This window comes from Gambusia affinis, linkage group LG04 (assembly GCF_019740435.1).
Source record: "Gambusia affinis linkage group LG04, SWU_Gaff_1.0, whole genome shotgun sequence".
Classification (NCBI taxonomy): Eukaryota; Metazoa; Chordata; class Actinopteri; order Cyprinodontiformes; family Poeciliidae; genus Gambusia; species Gambusia affinis.
In genome coordinates this window covers 11,496,686-11,516,260 of record NC_057871.1, presented here as the reverse complement: position 1 = coordinate 11,516,260, position 19,575 = coordinate 11,496,686, and the positions used below count along the sequence as shown (strand labels likewise).

The following is a 19,575-nucleotide window of genomic DNA, read 5'->3' as shown; positions in this document are numbered from 1 at the left end:
CCATTTAATCGATGGATCAATTAAAAAGAAAATAAGTAAAAGATAAATACCATGTGTTTTTCCCTACATGTTTCCTTTTAAGATTTTAATATGTCAAAAATTTTGCTCTAAGGAAAAAATAAAAAAACATCCTCATGTTATGGGTGACCATATTTGTCATATTCTTGAATCAGTTGAGAGTCCAAATGACCCGTGGGTCGCATTTTGAACACTTCTGGTTTAATAGTATTGCAAAAGAAATTTTGTACAAAAATATCGCACAGAAATGTTTTTCTGCCACTATGTAGTTTTAAGGAATAACACAAATATAACCATCCACCATTAGGTGAGCTCTGTGCCTTGCTTTGTGAGTTTAAAATTTGCTGTTTCGTAGTTCGAGAACAGCGTTGAAAAGAGTGATCAGTTCCACTTTGACTCTCCTTGTTCTTCTTACCTTGAATTATTTCCAGCTGCAAAATTTCTCTTTCTGGAATCTAAAAGAAAAGTTGAGAAGTTACGAAGAGCTGACTGTTAGAGCGCAGCAGCAGGTGAGGAAGTGTCGTTGTTGCATTACTCTGTGCCCCATACATCCAAAGAAAACTTCTGTCATTTTGACACTTTTTCTGGTATATTGTTAAAAGTACTTGGTTCTGTAGGGATGATATTGCAGATGATATTGTGACTTTTAAATTTCACCTTGATATTAGAAACCAATCCATGCCTAGTTTCAATAGGGAAACATTTTATTTTTCATTCATCAAACCAGAGACAACAACTTGCAGGTCTTCTAGTACACAATACCTCTAATACTTTCCTTCTTAGGGAAAAGACAGCTAAAATACAAAGTTATAATGATTATGTTGAATGGGATTCTACAAAACGATTAAAGTCCAATGTTAAATGTGCCCTAGAGGATTTTCTGTTAATAAAATATATAAAGTGCACCTGAAGGTGTATAAAATTATTCAGATCCAAACAGACCTTAAAGATGTATTGCATGCTATCTTTCTTTCTGTAGGCCACACATTCTAACATTTGCACCTTTCACCTTTCTGCACCCTCTGAGCAGAGCCATCTTTTTTTCTAGTTTTAAATGTTGTTTTCATCAGTATGACAACAAATCTGAGGTAACATTTGGAAGAGGCTTCTTGATATTACTGCATATTTTTTTCCACCTTTCTGATATCAGCACCAGTTCAACAAAACTCCTTGGTGGAAGCCAGAGGAGTTTCAAAGAGGTTCCACTAGAGGTCTCACATACTTCTGGTTCCTCAGACTATTCATTAAGATGCCTCATGCTAAACATACAACCACACTTTATGGTACAAGGACATGAGAAAGCTGACCACAAGAGCCAGATACTATTGCTTTGCAAAAAAAAAAAAAAAAAAAAATCGAAATTGTTAAAACTCTTAACTCGTGGTAGCTATTGAAGGCATATTCATCAGTCCAGGTGTGTTAGCTTCCATGAGGTTTTTGTCTCGACTCCTGGATCCTCTTCCCACAGTTCATAGCTAAGGCGGAGACAGCAAACGAAGACAGGATCACAATTGAAGTCCCCACAAAATGAGATGAAACTCCTCTGGGTGCCGCTCGCATGGCTCTCCTGGGGAAGGCCTCTCTGTGTAAGTCTGCGCTGGCGTTCAGCGTCTGAGCTGCAGGATCCATGTTTACAGATTGTGGCTGGGTGGAAGAAAGCTGAAGTTGGGGTGGGGAGCTCAGGGCGTGCTGGGGCCTCACCAGGAAGTTTCTGGAGCTCTGTGTACTCGCCTCCCTACTTCAGGTCTGAATAGGACACGTATAATCTGGCATCTACCTCAAACCCTTTTTGTGCATCCTTTTATAACCTTCTGAGACTACTCCTCTTATTCTTTTAAGCCTGGCTTCCTGCAACGTCAATGGGATCAGAAATAGTTAGCCCAATAGCCTACCATGGGCTAAGCTGGTTATCTATCTCAGCTTACGAGTGAGTAATGTAATACTATTAGATCATCCTGACATTGTTCCAAAGCAACTGGACTTTTTCTGAACATTGACAATAGCAAACTTTCCACTTTAAATGTCAATGAACAATTTTTACCAAAGACTCCCTGAACCAGATCTATTTATTACAGGTAAATAAATCTTATTAGATGGAGCATTCTTTGCTATTAAGATAGCACTGAAAGTAAAGTTAAAATAGCTCAAAAATAGCAGCAAAGGATGTCATGTCTCTGTACGTTCACATGTATTTGTCAAAACAAAATAGTATTTTGAAACCTTTTCAGCAATTTTGCTTATAATGATAATAATAACTTAATGCTAATCTGTTAAGAGATGCAACTGTGATAAATGTGAGTCATTTTAAACTACCAGCCAGGACATCGTGACCATCCACTATTTTGGATGATATTTAATAGTTAAAATAGTGGATTGTGTATTCACGATCCACTATTTTAACAGTTTAACAATGTAGACTGTAGTTAGTCTACATTGTTAAACTACATAAAGTTTGGGGTTGCAACACAATTAATTATGAAAAAGGTCCATAATTAACTGGACCTTGTTATGTTATTGATGCTCTACAAATGTTATTGATGCTCTACAAACTTCTTTGTAAAAAGTCAATTCCAGGTGTAACAGTGTTTAGGTTATATAAAACAAGTGCACTGTTACACAGGTGCAACATATGACTCATTTGTAGAGCAGGTGCAATATATATAGAGAGGTTACAACCCTGCAAACAGTGGTCATTGAGTGGATTCTCAGCCCTGGGTGCCATGAAAACATATTTTTTTTAAATAGGTGAAAGTTGTACTGAGGATGAATATGATTTGTTTTTAAATGTTATCAAATAGCATGAACACTTTAAATATTTCACTTTGACAGTGTGATTTTGGCAGTTTTTGCTCCCACTGAGATTTCAAACGCTGAATGTGGAAAAATACCAACAAGCTACTCGTTCCTGAATTAGTTACGGATCTACTTGCCACAGACATTTAAGCTTTACTATTTATAGGGAATAACTGATGTGGTTTGACATCTGAGCACTTGTTAAAAGTTACTGAGTTACCAGCTAGGAAAAAGCTTTCATCTATATCATAAATAAAGTTGAGTTCAACTAAAACCACAAGTTTTTTTGACTAGGTGTAACATAATTGGAGCCCCAGAGTCATCCAGATTACATGAGTTCAGGAAGGGTTCTAATCCAGTAAGTTGTTACAGATAGTTCCAGTTTCTTTTTAAGACTCCCGTACGATGGGACTAATGGGATTAAACTTGTTCTTTTCCAACTCGGACACACAGGCTTTTAATCAATGAATGAAATCCGGAGTCAAAGTGGTTGCTCCAGACAAATAAGCTTTTTTTTTTTAAACAACAAGAACAAAGAAAACCATTTACATAAACAATCATGATGATTACCAGGTTGTATTTAAAATGATGAAAAAAAGCTCAAATGATTTTGTTTTAGAAGTAATATACTGAAAAGTGCATATACATACACACACATACACCCACAGACATTGCACTCAGAGAAGTACTGTGTGTCAACAGAAAACTATTAACTCTGTTGTAGGTGTGTTAATACACACCCCTTTAAAAACATAGCCTTGCAAATTAAATATTGAAGAACTTTGAATCATAACACAAACATTAAGGATAAATAGATTTTATACTGTTTTTTAAAATATCAGAAAAGAGATGATAAGAGAACAGAAGAGTATTTCCAAAATAGTTTGATAAAACAACCTTTGCCATCCTAATAAAAGCTTTGGATGCAAATTGTTTTATAAATGCCATTGTCTGCATGAGTGACCTTTGAGGATTCTTCATTAAATTGCGGAGTCGGCCTCTCTGCATTTATATTGGCCTCATCCAGTCTAAAGATTTAATGACAATTCAGCACATAACTCACCGCTTCAGTTTTAATTAATATTCATTACACAGGGTTTGTTGAGTGTCACATGCAGTAGCATCCATGAAAGCTTGTAAACCATTGATAAGCATTTTGAATACAGCCATATTTCAAGGAGCCTTAATGTTTGAGTAGCCTGAATATTCTTCACCGCAAATATTCTCCCTGAACCCGTGTACAGGTTATCTTTAAAGGTATCCAATGCTTTTATAGTACAGTAACTTCAGTGGTAACTGCAGCAAAGTTTCTTCGTTCTGTCAGAACTGGTCTCTCATAGGTCTCATCTGGTCTTAGAGAAACAAGAGCAGTGGGCAATTTTAAAGTATATTATATTTCATAAATATAAAATATTTCAAAGATCCACACCTGGAGCCACCCGTAGTTTTCATTTTTTTCATTGGTATTTGTGTTACTTCTGTGTCATCTGTATCACTTTAGATTGAGCAAAAGTATTCATACTAATGGATTTTTCCCATATTTTATTGCATTAAAAAACAAACTTTGCTGTCTGTTTATAGGATTTTATGGAAGAATTGCATGATCATCAAATGATAGGATTTTTTTTTTTTTTTTTTTTTTTTTTTTGCTTGTTCTTTCCAAAATAGCTCAAGGGGTTTAGAGTTATTATTTTGGAAATAACTCTAAGCTCCACATTTGCAACAGAGTTTGCAAAGGTGTGAATACACTTTGATAAAACTAAATGTTTTGTCCCATATTCAGTTTAGATTAGCTTGAATATTTAAATTGAACAGTTCAAAACAGCACTTGCTACTTTATTTTTGTAAATGAAACATTACTAGGTTATCAACATGGGATTCATTCAATGTGAATTTTACTGCTACCATCGAAAGACTGCCGCCTCAAGATGGCGCCAGAGGAAAACTAAACTGATTCAGAGCATGCCAAGTATTCAAATTCAATGTCTGCGTCATTGAGACATAAAATATAAATATTAGAATATTTTACAGTGCAAAAAACCCCCAATGGGACGCCTGACAGATTAGATCATTCATATTTTAGACCTGTGATCTGGATTTTCCACTGACTTAAAACTTGTCTGTTTGAATAAATTTAATGAAGTGTATATATTAAAACCTTTAAGACATAAAATGTATTTTTTATTTTTCTTCATTATTTCATATAAATATGCTTTAAAAAGCAAATATTGCCAGAACCAAAGCTCATCAGTGGGCTGGAAACATTTTCTGAAGATGCTTCGACGGGTAACACATTGTCCTGTTCTAATTTCCATATGAAGAAAAACAAGCAGACACTGTGCAACCATATATGCAGTTCTCTTTAACTTCCTCAAGTATTGGGATGACTAATGCTCAAGACTGCTGAGCTTATGGTGTTTTATTTAGAAAAGCTTTTAACACAGCTGTAGTCTGTGACCCACTTCCAGACAGACAGGGTTGGAAATGAGAAGGGGGAAGCTTACAGAGCCGCCTCACGGGGGTAGATGTGCACAAAAAGCAAATGTTAAGGAGGGAAGAAAAACTGCTGCTATCTAGATAAACAGGAAAGATGAAAAAATGACAGACAGTAGAAAGCACAATCCTTCTTCAAATATGTGTGTTGGGCACCACAGTACTGGATTTCAAACACTGGATTTTGTGTACTGGGTGGAAGACACAAGGATTATAAATGTACTATATCACCTGTGCTTCACCTCATACTCAGATGACATGCTAAGTGCAAACTGATATCAACAGAAGATTCATTTGGCAGGAATGTGACAACTCTTACCAGCCAAGGTTGTTAAAGGTCTTACCTATAACCCTTCCATTTGTGTTTTATATTTTTAGCTGTTTCCTTTATATATTTCAAACACTATCCAGTGTGTTTCTTTCATCATCATACTTCACTTATAGAATGTCTTGTATTCCATTTGTAAATTATAATGTGTGGTGATCATGTTATAATAATAATAATGTAACTTAATACAATGGACAAACTGTGGTCCACGTTGGTAAAGAGGCTGTTGTGCTCAGCATATCTCCAAACATGTGAAGTGATGGTTGTCATCTGATGGTTCATGCGTGGCTTTGTACCTGCTAATTATTTGTAGCGCCATCTGTTACATAAATGTACAGCATGTAACTGTCGGCAGATTCCACTCTGTGTTGAAACTTAAATTACAATTTTAATGTGAACATTTCTGTAGAGCGACACATCTGATCATGTTCATGTTCGAAAACAGCGAAAATCTGGCAGCAGGATGTGAATAGACTTGAATAATTTTGATTAGATTATACATATGCTGTGACCAAACTTGCTTTACAAAAGCTATCCACACAGAGATGAGTTGTTTATGTAGCAGGAAATATGTTTATGCTAACTAGCAACAGTTACTGCTACATCATTAGCAGTAAAGCAGGCACAAAATATCAAAGGACATGTAATTCACTTTTTCCTTTTCTGTTCAGGCTTGTTGATAATGATGGATTAATTTTCATATGTGAAGAAATGCATAAAAAAGCAGGAGAAAAATGGAGCTTCGGACAACGGAGAATGTGAAAGTTTAAATAACTTGTCTAGAGGGAAGGGGAAAGTCTGGAGACAGATCAGTAGCTTGGAGGTCTAACAAACTAATAAAGTCACTTCAAGCCAATTCTACATGCCAGTACACATGTTTTGGTTGGATGGGAAGTCAAAATGCTGAATTCACAGAGCTCAAACACTGGGAAAAGTCGCTGATCTAAATATGTGAAGAAAACATGTCAAGATTAAAGTTTGGAAAGAGCTGTTATTTTTTAAAATGTAATGACAGCCACTGTATTTTTTTTTCACCTGAAAATGTTTATACTTGTACCAGTAAATAACATTTGTAGTCACCTTGATGGTCTGACTGCTGACTCCACCATGAGCTACCCAGCTATCCATGGTGTAAACCTTCTGTTTCTCCTCACCTCTACTTTCAGTTGTTCTTTCCCCAGAAGACAAGACATCCTGTTTTTTTCGTAACTTCAAGCAGGACAAAAAGTGTTTTACAAGGAATGACCCTCTTTTATAAAACTCCTCCACAATTTTTGGAAAAGTAGTCATCCTCATTCCAAAAAGGAATTGATTACCAATAAGCAGACATACAACAATTTGATGTATTCCAGTTAAAAATGTATGCTTTGTTACTAAAAACAATCAGTTTTCTGTTTACATTGACAAGCATTCCCGCACTGCTCTGTCATCAATATTTGGCATCCACTTTCAATTTTAGAGAGCCATGGCTCCAGAGAGTCTTTGTGAGTAAAAAGAAACCCAACTCATTCCTTCTTTGAAAATGGCTCATCCCCTTTAAAACTGTTAAAAAGGCAAGTTATGATATTTAGGTATTATGATATTTGCCCTTTAATAATGATATGTCTTTTAAAAATGTGCCTGCATAGCCAATGTTAATTTTATTTATTTTTCATCATGGTATGAACATCAACATGAAACTCTGTCTGTCCAGTAAACATGCAAAATGGCTAAACAACAGGTTCCCATCCCTGCAACCCCCACCCCACACACACCACAGTGGTGATTACAAACACAGTATGATTCAATCAGAAAGAGCTTCTTTTGATTTCTGACATATGTGCCTAACTACCTAACCAAATGGAAAGCTGTAATTGTGATGCTCTCCTTTCACATAATTTTGAAGGCTCATTGATCTGAGTCCCACAGACTTGTATTTCTGGAGAAATGTTAAGCACTTTAGTGGGAAAGCATGCTAATACCTCATTGTTTTGTCCCTGGCCTGGCTAATCAAATCAAATTTTATTTGCATAGCACCTTTCAGCAACAGTGGTTCTCAAAGTGCTTCACATCATAAAAACACAACACTACAAAGTCATAAAACACACAGTGAACAATGGAAGCATTACATTTTCAAAAGCAACTCTAAACTGATGGGTTTTTAGTCTGGATTTAAAGGCACTCAGTGCATCCTAATCATTAGGATAAGCTGCTTACATGAGGAATATGTTTCATGACACACAGGTGAATTGTTTAATCAATTAGTTCAGAGACTCTAAAGTGACCACCAAAGCTGGTTGAAAAGAAATCTGAAAATCATAACAGAATCAGTAAAAATTAGAGTTAAGTCATTAATAATGAATAATCTAGTCATGCAGTTCACAACAAGTATTAAATCATTTAACTTATTTCACAAAATAACCTTCGCTTTGTGTTTTAAATATTTCATGTAATGAAACAAGATCTTTGATAAACTGCAGACTTCAAACTGTAACTTCGCAAACTCCCTGGTATGCTGACAAATAAATGAAAGGTTTTCTGGACAGCATGCACAAATGCAGCACTTAGGTTGCCTCTGAAGTAATAGGATGTTGGGTTGTTATGATTGCAAATCCATATGAACTTGCATTAAGTGGGTAAGAGACTCTTCTCTCTTGACTTATGTATGTGCATCACAGATTGCATTTACGCGTGGACGGATAGACCAAGCATATCTGAATGCAGAAAGAGGCTCTCGCTGTCTGTGAGGAGATTTGAGCTGACGAAGCTCTTGTGAGGCATGCTCACCAGGACGGGAAATAGGATTGTACAAGCAACGGGCAGATTTAAAAAGGCAGCCATGCCATACCGAGCATCAGACTGCAGAGAGCTGACCTTGTTACCTCCCACAGGGCATTCTTTGAAAAAGGGGTGACATCATTTTTGAGAGCTCTTGAGCAGTGTAAGAGAAGGTTTTTTGCTCATCAAAACTCTGGCGTGTGCGCGCACTGCGCTGCCACCACCTCCCCCTTCATCTCTCCCCAAATCTCTCAGCACATAATGAACAAAAATATGTAAAATTCATACGCTCTCATTCATTATTTACACTGAACAGGGGAAAAAAAAAGAAGCAAAGCTTAATGTGGTAGAGGAGCTAGGCAGGCTGCTAACTAGGCTGTCTTTCAAAAATATTAATGATCAAATGCGGACATGTTGTTAATCAGTTTTGTTCTTGGAGCATTATTTTTTTCTGTTGTTCACTGGAAGACATAAAAGTACAAATTAGAAAATGATAGAAAATTAATTTTCACTAAAAAGTTAAACTAGATTCATCATTCATTTTTTAAAGCAATTTGAGTCTTTTAATTTTGAGGAATATGACACACAGTCAATAGAAACTCAAAGTTCTGTTTCTTAGATAATTGCAATATTGCATAAGACCAGTGGATTTTCATTACTGAAAAATACAGCTCTGTGAAAAAGTTTAGAGTCCACTGCACTGAACCCCATTCAAAACCTCTTGGTTATTCCACTAGATATTGATGCCTGAACTCTTCCTGAGTTAAAACATTACTATTATTGGTTCTTAATATAAAAAAAATAAACTTGTTTTCTTTGATTTATTTGAGGTCTGGAAGCTCTGCATCTTTTTTCATTACTTCGACCATTACTTCATTTTCAGCAAATAAAACAAAATTTTTAATTGGAATTTCAGAGACATACTGTCAGTAGTCCATAGAATAAAAGAACAATATTCATTTTATTCAAACATATACCTGCAAAAAGTAAAAACAGAGAAACTGATCCTTTTAAGTGGTTTCTTATTTTTTTTCAGAGATGTATCTCCATGCTGTGCACTGTGTTCTATTTCTTTAGTAAACATTGACATAGAATATAAGAGAACATCTATCAGAATAAAGGGAATGCCTTTCTTTATGTCTTAAAACTGACATGGAAATGCTGCTGTTGGTGAGCCTTGAGGTAAATCCCACGCTGAGAGGGACTGAAGCTTCCAGCATCATGTTCCCAGTGAGACCGTGACCATTAAGGCCATAGTGTTAAAAGCCTCAATGTATCCCTCTTGTTTCTCACCCTACTGGAGCCAGAGTAGCTGTCTGATAGATGGAGTGTTAAATCTTCACCATCCTTTAAAAAGGTCCCCTTTGACCAACACTTTGCATTTTTGTGTCTCTTATTTCATTTGAAAATGCTTAAATGTGTAAAATTCTTCAGTCTGTCACTCTGTTCATTGGGATGGACTTTACTCATGCAGATGCTTGACAGTTTGCATGTCACGGGACTTGCAAACTGTCGATTCTGCTTTGCCGTCCATTATTGACGATATTAATATTGCAGACTCGGCAGGGTCATACAGGTCTAGAGATATGAAAATATCTGAATCTGTAACCTGTAAGCTGAGATTTTTTCTTCTGGTGAAGTTTTGCTAGTCAAGCAGACATGCTGAGACATGTTGGACTGGCAAAAAATGTGTGAGAAGCCTGAAAATGCTTCGTGTCAGTGAATTTCATATGTCGGGTGGCAGGTGTGCATGTTAAAAAATGCATAACGCTGGGTGCCACTGCATGCACCAAGTTATGCTGACGATTGATTCTACTCCTAAGTTTAAAAATAACTTCATACAGTCAGTGGGGGGCATCGAGAAAAACTGCTGGGGGAGGTTCAAGTTTAATTTCAATAAAAATCAATCTAGATAGAAAATAGTTTACATATTGCATATATATTTTGTGTCCCGGTTCTACCATTGATCGTTTTCTCACTTCTCAACACATTTGTCTGTCCCCTTTGTTTTCTGAACCAGATGCAGTACATTCCTGCAATTTAATGAAATTAATTTAACAGCAGAGGTCGTCACCGGCACTCTTGTTGGTGAAATTTGCTCTAAGGCAGCCAGGCCCACCACAGAGTTTCATTTTACTACCAAAAGAAGATACTTTAAAAATAATAATAATAATAATAATAATAATAAAGCCTAGAGTTACATTTATCTCAGTATTTATCGTAAATATGATTGTCTCTCTCTCTAGAGGTTCCCAGATCAGTTGAGTGAATAAACAAATAATATAAACACAGAAGTGTGAGAGATTGTGAGTGTGAGATTCCTATTATTGGACATTAGATGTGTGAAACGATGCACCTATACATTCAGAGATTCTTTCCTTCAAGGATAGTTTTAACATTGACATTAACCCCTGGATTACCTGCAACGTCAGACTTGTGCAGTAGGTAGCCTGTTATCACCCGCTCATTACCTTCATTATGTTCTGTACTTTTTGCTGCAATTCCCTCCTCGATGGTCTACCAAAGAAATCAATTGTGAACCTGCAGTGAGTTCAGAATGCTGCTGCCTCAACTGCACAGAAAAGAGAAAGCACATTACTGCATCACTCAAGTCCCTCCACTGACTTCCTGTAGCTTTTAAAATTGATTTTAAGATGTTATTACTTGTTTTTAAAAGTCCTATTGCCTTGCAATCCATTTTCCATCTAAATCGGCGGTAATCCGATTTAGATGGACTAAGTCGGCGGTAAACTTTTGGTGATAACTAACTATCAAATTAGGAGGAAAGACGTTTGCTTTTGGCTGTTTTGCATGTCTCTTCTAGAGACTGTTTTATTAGATAAAAAAAAAAGACTCCTAAGACTCACCTTTTATTGTTTCCATTAATTGGATTATGTTTTAATTGTGGTTACGTTTATTGGATCTGTACAGCACTTATCGGTTTACATCTGCTGATTACACTTTACTACAATAGAACTTCATTAGGGCTATTGTTTTCTATTTTTGTCTTTATTTTTCTCTTCAAAGTATTTTGAAAATAGTGACATGGTACTATACAAATACAACTGACTTTCCCTTGTGTTTTTTGTTTTTGTTATAATTATTTCCAATAATAAAAACGTATTACTAGTATGGGAATGGGACACACAAGCCTTGCAACAAGACAGACCTTGTTTATAATCTCAGCCTGCTTACCTAATAATGCAGGATCAAACCCATACTTCAGTCCTGCTGGATCAATCCATACGTAGCACAGGGCTCCTTTAGCAAAATTACTAAAATCGTTGTACAGCATTGCTATTGATTAATGCGACCTAGATTTCAATATGAATTTGGTACATATGGAAATAAATTAGGCTGTTAAAGCATCTCTGTCTGAATCATAGGTGCTCCTCTGTTGTAAACTCATCATACCCCCGGTGGACCGCCTCATCATCACAAGCAGAATGAGAGCCAGCAATCTGTACCTCTTCAGCCTGCCACGGTCTGGTTTACAGCCTCTGGTTGCTGAGGGGTTAAACGTCGTGTGATTGTAGGAAGTGGGTGGTATTGGAGACTAGGATGGAGCGATGTCTGTGTGGCAAACTGAGATCCCTTTGAACCGAAGAAGCGGCGGTACATCGGAGGAGAGCAACCCGGACTGAACGCACCGCTCACCAGATGACAAGAAAATCCGCGTCCCGGAGAAGTAAAACGAGAAGCGATCGTCCTGTTACCACCGCTGCTGTTTGAATTCTGCCGTATGGACGCTGCACACTGGCTGCAGATTGTGTTTGACCGTGCCGTTGTTAGTGCTTAGATGCTCTAACACCGTGTGGATGTGTCATACTATCAAGGCTCCTAGTTAAATGTGCGGCAAGCGTGAACTCAATAAATGCAACGAGCAAATATACGAATCTGGACGTGGTTCGACGCTTTAAGAGGACTTCGGGTTTCAGGTGTTTTGTAGGTGAGAGGATCACTGAGATACAAGATTTTTCCCCCCCATGTTGACAGATGAGAGGAGCAGAATTCAATGTCCAGCAAACAGATGCGAAGGAATTGTTTTTGTCTTGGATCGTTGCCTGGAAGTGAGGACCTCTGCAAACTTGTTTGTTCTATCTAATCTGTGGTGTAATAACCTTCGGTCTGACCGTCTGGGTTCCTAGCAGAGACTCATCTCTATCACTCAGCTGGACTTCAGTTCATCCCTCTGATCCCTCTATGCAGCCTCCCCTCCAAAGAGCAGCCCTGAGAGTGGTTCTTGTCTGACAGCATGGATTGTCTGCTTGTGTGGAACACAGGGGCCACACTGTATCATGAACCTTGTTCATAGGTGGTTGTCTTTTTGACTGTAAACCGACCCCTCCTCTATGTTTAGCGTTTCTATTTATAACAACAAACATGATGTTACAGCTCTAGTATATTTTGTTTTCACCCGAAAATTGGTGTGGGCCCTCAGCGAAGTGTGCAGCTGTGATGGTATATCGTGAACCGTGCTGGTCGGCTGGAAGCAACGCGAGATTTGGAACTCTTCGTCCAATATCAGGAACTCAAAACAAGGAGACCTGCCACAGGTGTAACCCGCACACGCGCCATGGATGATTCTGGTATCATTAGAAGACGAAGATTGCAGGTGAGCAGTTTTTTTTTAGTAATTTGTCAGAAATTACAGGTTTATTAGCATGATTGTCAGGTCTTATTGTATTTCATGTTTATTATTGTATTCTTTTAGACTGATACACAGACACCCCTCGCTAATAAACCAATGATGTTCCCTATAGCCTGAAAAACAAGCTAAGGTGGTTATTTTGGGGGGAAAATGGAAGTTGTATAAAACTTATACTGTGATAGATTCCAAAGTTGGTGTTAGGAACATATGATTGGGATCACAACCAAACCAGCGACATATGGGGAGGTTCTTGACTGGTGAAGCACCAGTGTTACCATGTTGCCCAGATTTAACTAAATAAAATACAGAAGTAATTGTAAAAAGTTGTTAGCTCCAAAATGTTGTTTAATTCGTTTAAAAATTTCAGTTAATTTTATACAGAGACAGCTCTATTTTGAGCATTGCTGGTGTGCTTTGGATCAATGTCCTGCTGCTATTCCCAAGTGAGTTGAACTATTTGATAGCTCGGCATTTTTCCTCCAGGACTTTCTGGTGGAGAGCAAAAGTCATAATTCCATAAATCACAGAAAGTAAATAAAACGGCCCAAAGCCATCAGTCTATCACAGTGTTTAACCTATGACATTCGTTTTCTAAGATGCTACTAGTATGCCTGAAGTGAATGGAATGGACAGCTTCCAAAAAGCTTCTGTTTTGTCAGTCCACATAATGCAAAAAATAAAAATAAAAATCAACTGGGTACACACATCATTCAACCAGACATAAACCTTTACACATATTTTGTTTTCAAACTCCACTGAAGTTTATTTCACACTTCAGGTTGCAACAAAAGAAACTACAAACCACCTTTACAGTGAAACACTTTTGTGTAACTGTATTATTATTATTATTATTATTATATTCTATTCATCCATATTGCTTCCCACACCCCTGCAATGGCACTGCACCCCCCTTCCCCCAGGGAGCACGCCACACACTTTGGGAACCAATACTTTAACTGAAGTTTTATAGATCATCAATCATTTAAGACCCTAAAAACCTCCACAGTTAAAGCCTGAAAAGCAATATTGAAAATTATGGTCAACATAAATGCAGGGGTCAAACACAGGAAAGCTCATGTTTGTATACTTAATGAGAAAATTAGGCGAGAATTTGTGGTCAGGAATCATTTCGAGTTCAGATATCAGAAAGGCTGTAGAGATCCGGTAAGGCAAGTCAGGAATAAAAGTGAAATTGGTGGGAAACTTGGAATGGCACAAGAGGGAGGAAAGGACCATAGGATTTCTACTGGCACAAAGCTGTAGATAATCTGGCAGGGAGGCAGAGACTGAGGAGAGGTTAAATAGTGCATACAGGTGATACAGGGAGACAATTAGGCATGGCTCAGGTGAGTTGAATAAGGCTGATTAGAGAGAGACTTGGCAGGAACAACATGCTGATGTGGAAACAAAATAAAACATAGGGATGACATTGGAATAACGTGAATCCTTACAGGCAGGAAAGAGATTGCCATGATAACTTTTAGTGAATATACTATGTTTTGACTGTATTACTGTTTTTTTTCTCCCAAATATAAACCAAAAGTGTAAACATTATTTAAGTACTTAGATTTAGAGACAAAAATGACAATTAGTCTTGCCGCAAAAAAAATTGTATATTGAATCCAAATGCCAAAGTAGAAGGTAACTGGACTTCCTTTGCTTCTTGAATATGTTTAACCTCTCAACCAAAAGGCTTCTTAAAGTATTCAGCCACTTTTATTGGTTTCACAAATGAATCATGAACAGCACAACATGACTTTTTTTTGGCATTTTTTAACAAAAAAGACTTTAATGTCTAAAGGAAAACTGATTTCTACAAAAAAAATGACAATTGAATAAAAATATTTAATGAGAAATAAGTGACTGCTTTAATGTTCACCCCATTGAAGTCAAGATTTAGCACCTTTGGCTGCAGTCATAGCACAGAGTCTGTGAGGATGGACCTGAATCAGGCTAGGAAGATTGTGGTTGTCATCATTGTGTCTGCACATAGCAAAAACTTTTCATATTTTATAGGCAAAATATGAAGCAAAATCACACATTTTTAGCTTAAACTCGCAATATATGCCTTTGCTGAAATAAAGAACTATGGTAACTCCTGATCTGAGAGTAATACAAAAAAGCTTTGAGATCTAGTTTAAATGTTAGGCATTTCGTTATGGGTTTAATTTGTTCAACCTAATTTTGTTTCCTTTTAAACACCTACAGTACCTTGGTCTCTGGTAATTCAGGCACATTTGGCAGAAAACACCGTAGAAATGATTCACCTGCAGTTCAATAGCAAGTTAGAAAAACATTAATTCTGGGATAGGTGTCTATGTATAAGAAACTTTCATATGTATGCATTTAAATCCACGGTGTTGAAGTGTTTTTCTGGATACACTACTTGAGTTACCAGTTTGTGCATTTGTACCTTAGCCATTACCAGAATCCAGAGTTTCCAGTGTGAATGGACAATATTCATGCCTCTGTGTACATATGAAATTGACTCCCACCCCAAGTCTGCGCTCTCCATTTCCACTGAAGTGATCAATATCCATATCTCACACAGAGAAGGTCTAAATGCTGAGGATGTGGTGCTGTTGTCAGGCCCATTAGCAAGACATAATGGTGGCCTAAGAGCCTCGTGTGCCCTCAGGGAGGAAGAGCAACCACCAGCAGCAGGACAAGCTGAAAGGTTTGAGGGTAGTGGGATGGGTGGGGGCAGCTTAGACTGGAAGATGGCAGCAGCTGTGTGCTATGAGAGAAGCTGTTTAAACGTCTGGGATGTCTTGAGTCTGGAGGAGGTAATATAAGTTACTCCTTTACATTTGCATGGTGCAGGCTAGACATGACAATCATTTCAATGCACTTCCTTTAAGAGGATACTAAACAGATGAAGCATTGGCTGCTGTCTGCTGTTTATCTCTGACTCCTTCATTCAATTAATATTTAAAGTACTTTGTCCCAAGATTTTCACCTCAACTTTTTCTGCAGACATTATAACCATAAAAAGGGTGGAATTAAAGTGTAATTTTAGTTACAAACTGACAAAAAATAATACATTTGAGAAAATGGTGATAAATGGATGGGCCACAGCCAGCTTCTATCCTTGGCCTTTGGTAAAAGTATAGCTGTCTCCCAGGTTTTGTTGTTAATTTTATCTACAAATTATATTTTTTTCTACACAACCAAAAAAAATCTAATTTACCAGGATCACTTCTAATGCTAAAATGTAGCAACTTATTGATATATTTTTTAGAAAGAAAAAAAAAAGCAGTTTCCAAATGTTCTCAAACCAGATCTGGACTACTTCTGGTCGTTCGGATGTTACGGTGCTGCCTAGTCAGTGAAAAAAAACAAAAAAAACTTAGTATGCAATATACCTTTGATTTAAACTGCTAATTTGTTACAGCTTAAATAACATTGTATTGCAAAGTGATGCAGCTTAAAAAAACAAAAATGATTTTTTGTGTCTTTGAGAAATAGCTCAGAGATTTCAGGATGCAAGATAAAGATACATTTTTTTATCTTTATCTTGATCATGAATGTGAGAATGGTTTAATAGAAACAAGTGTGCTGCCCAACTCTCCTTTTATCACAAAGTAATCTGATCCGCAACCAACCTGGTTGGATGTGAGATATGGCCTCAGGGTAATAATTTAGTTTGTAATGAAGCCTGTAAAAATAGAAAGTAGTTCAGCTTAAAAGATGATCATTGCTGTGATCCGCAGCATCAATTGGTGCATTTTATTTGACTGTAACTGTTAATGGCTGTGTCTGAGTGATGCAAGTTGATTTCATCTCAAGCAAAACATCTTTGTGCAATTGTAGGTGTTTGTGGAGTACACTTATGCTTAACCCATATGCTCTTTTACTCACGCTGACAAAGAAAAGCATGTCTCATCCCTCTGTGAGGTAGGAGTATATAGTGCTCTATTTACACACACTTGGAAGCATAATTTGTCCAATATTTTGTTCTGGGCAGTGTGCCCATTTCCAATATGCTAAGCAAAGGGGATAAGAGTGTGATCACTGCGAGGACCCAGTTCTCTGTGCCAAGTCCCGTCACTCACTGCTTTGTTTTGTCTCAACATGTCCTTCTGATGTCAGTGTTAATCAGAAAAAGTTTGGATTTGAACTTAGAGGGCTAAGCTTGTAAAAAAAAAACAAACAAAAAAAACCAAAACATTAGATCCCGGTTGTGTTTTGTGAATAAATTAAAACTTATTCCTTCTTGGCCTGAGAAAGCAAAATAAGTTATTTACAAAAATAGATAAAATAGATAAAAACAGAAAGATTCCAGTATTACAGTTAAAAATCCATGTGAAACAAATATATGACCTGAGATTTTTAATAGCACAATTCTAAATTTAAGGGTTTGTTTAAAAAAATCCCCAAAAAACCCCAACTAAAATCATTAAACCAAGGAATCCACTGCGCTTTGCAGCCTGCTGTTAGTTTGGCAGTAAAAATGGAGCAGACGCCTTGTAATTTATCCAGAACATTTGCCCTGCATAGTAACATTTTTATGCCTTTGCTTGCTGTCTGTCCTTTGCTTCCCCTCTATAGTTAAATGACAAAAACAGAACACCTGCTTTCAGTTTCAAGGTCTTATACACCAGGATATGTTAGAAATGATCAGGACCCTCATTAGCTGTGTGTCCATTGCAAATGTGTGGAAAATAAAAATAAAAAAAACCCACAATTTTGTAATTGGGGTGTTTCCATTAATTAAGAAACGCAAATAAAATCACATGTGAATAAGTTTGTTCTTGCAATATGTAATTAAAAAACATGCTGGGCAATGATCCTCCAGCTACTTTCTGTCTTCTTCTTTGTGATTTGTGCCAGTGGCGACATCTAGTTGTTGATCATGTGACTCATAATGAAATGTTTCTATTGCTGTACAAACCCAATTTTGATGCAACCTCATCCTAGCGCCAAAACCTTTTCTTGAAAACTAAAGCTTTTATTTTAATTGGCATTTGACATTTATTTTCAAAATGTCAAATTGTGTAATTATATGGTCACTGGAAATGCATCTACTCTTAAAGACTCTCAGAGTCCCCTCAGAAAGCTCCTATTTTAGCTTCTTCTTCTAGGAACTGTGATTAGTTGATACACGGACGAAAGTAAGACACTCACACACAAACAAATACACCCCAGTCAATAAATAATCAATAAATTGCAGTAACCTTTTGAATACAGTCATAAGGTCCCACCACTGCATTCCCATCAGATCAAAGTCTGATCCTTAGCTGAGCTATTGCAGAATTTTCATTGTTTACCTTTTCAGTCATTTTGTTGGAAAATTGCTGCTGTATTTTGCATGTTGATGGCCCAGTTTGCTACTTGTTCATTAGTTATTAGTTGTGTCTTGATTATTTTGGTTGACATGCAAGTTTGTGATGGGCTTTGTCCCTCCAGAAACTGAACAACTTGCCATAATTACTCTACTTCAATGCTGCTTATTTGACCAAAAGTTTGTGACATTAAGCTTATCTGCACAGCAGGACAAGTCCACCTTCCTTAGAATTGCTTAAAATAAATTAATCCAGGTGATTTGAAGTAGCCTAGCTAAAAATTGGAATTAAATAAGATTCAGATGCTGTGGTATCACTTTAAAGAGATTATTTGGTTTCTCTAAATTGTGAATAAATTAAATCTGGAAGAAGAGTTAGTCATTACTAGTTATTGTAAACACTTGATTGTAGTTGTTGCTACCAAAGATGATGCATCCAGTTATTAAGTTTACAGAGCAATAACTCTTGGATAGCTTTTCCCATTAATAAATAAAATCATCAATTGTAAACCTTTTGTTAGCCTCTTTATAAAGAAGATGTGGTCTGATAAATGTAGGCACACAGAGTAATGTCTGATGTCACTTTTCCATGCCCTAATTACAACAGGATTCACAACAAAATGCTGTTGTAGAAGTCTGTCACTTGCATCATTCAAAGTGCTTCAAAAACCAGCGCCAGGGGGTCTTGAAAACCCACTAATAATTGACAAGTAGGGAGTAGGAATGTGTTGACCTTCATCTCTGGCACAAAATTGTTTATATAGTTATATGACAAGAGAATCTGTCACATTGTGTCCAAAGTCATGAATACTAATAGTAGATTTTTTTTATGAATCGTTTGGAGGTTTAGATGTAACCTTCTAGTTGTAACTGATCATTTTCTTTCACTCTTCTAGAATAAATACTTTCTGGATTCAAGGATCTGGAGTATGGGTAAAGGAATAATGCTCAAAACCTTAATGCGTTATTGTTATTACTTGAATTCTGACAGATAGAAATGATGCGATGACCAGTACCATGGCAACAGCGCACACAATGTCTGTGGATTGGACAGACTTTGAGAGGGAGCAGGTGTTGGCGGCTTTATCCATTAGCCAGGCATATCACCCCATATCCAAACACACAAACACACACGCCTGCACGCGCACACACACACACACAGACGAGACTCCTATGGGGCTCTCTCTGAGTCACCCTGGCCAAGCTTACTTCCTCTTGATGATGTAGTTTATTAGCATCTCAGAAAGAGCT

At 37.1% G+C, this 19,575-nt stretch overlaps 1 protein-coding gene across 2 annotated transcripts in view; it reads left to right on the top strand.

The window, feature by feature from the left end:
- Nucleotides 1-11,849: 11,849 nt before the first annotated feature.
- mast1a (microtubule associated serine/threonine kinase 1a) overlaps nt 11,850-19,575 on the top strand; it is a 67,902-nt gene continuing 60,176 nt past the window's right edge. For both annotated transcript variants that reach the window (XM_044114658.1, XM_044114657.1), the window contains exon 1: nt 11,850-13,004. In XM_044114658.1, the coding sequence (XP_043970593.1) occupies nt 12,966-13,004 (39 nt within the window). In that variant the 5' untranslated portion in view covers nt 11,850-12,965. The remainder of the gene's footprint in view (nt 13,005-19,575) is intronic.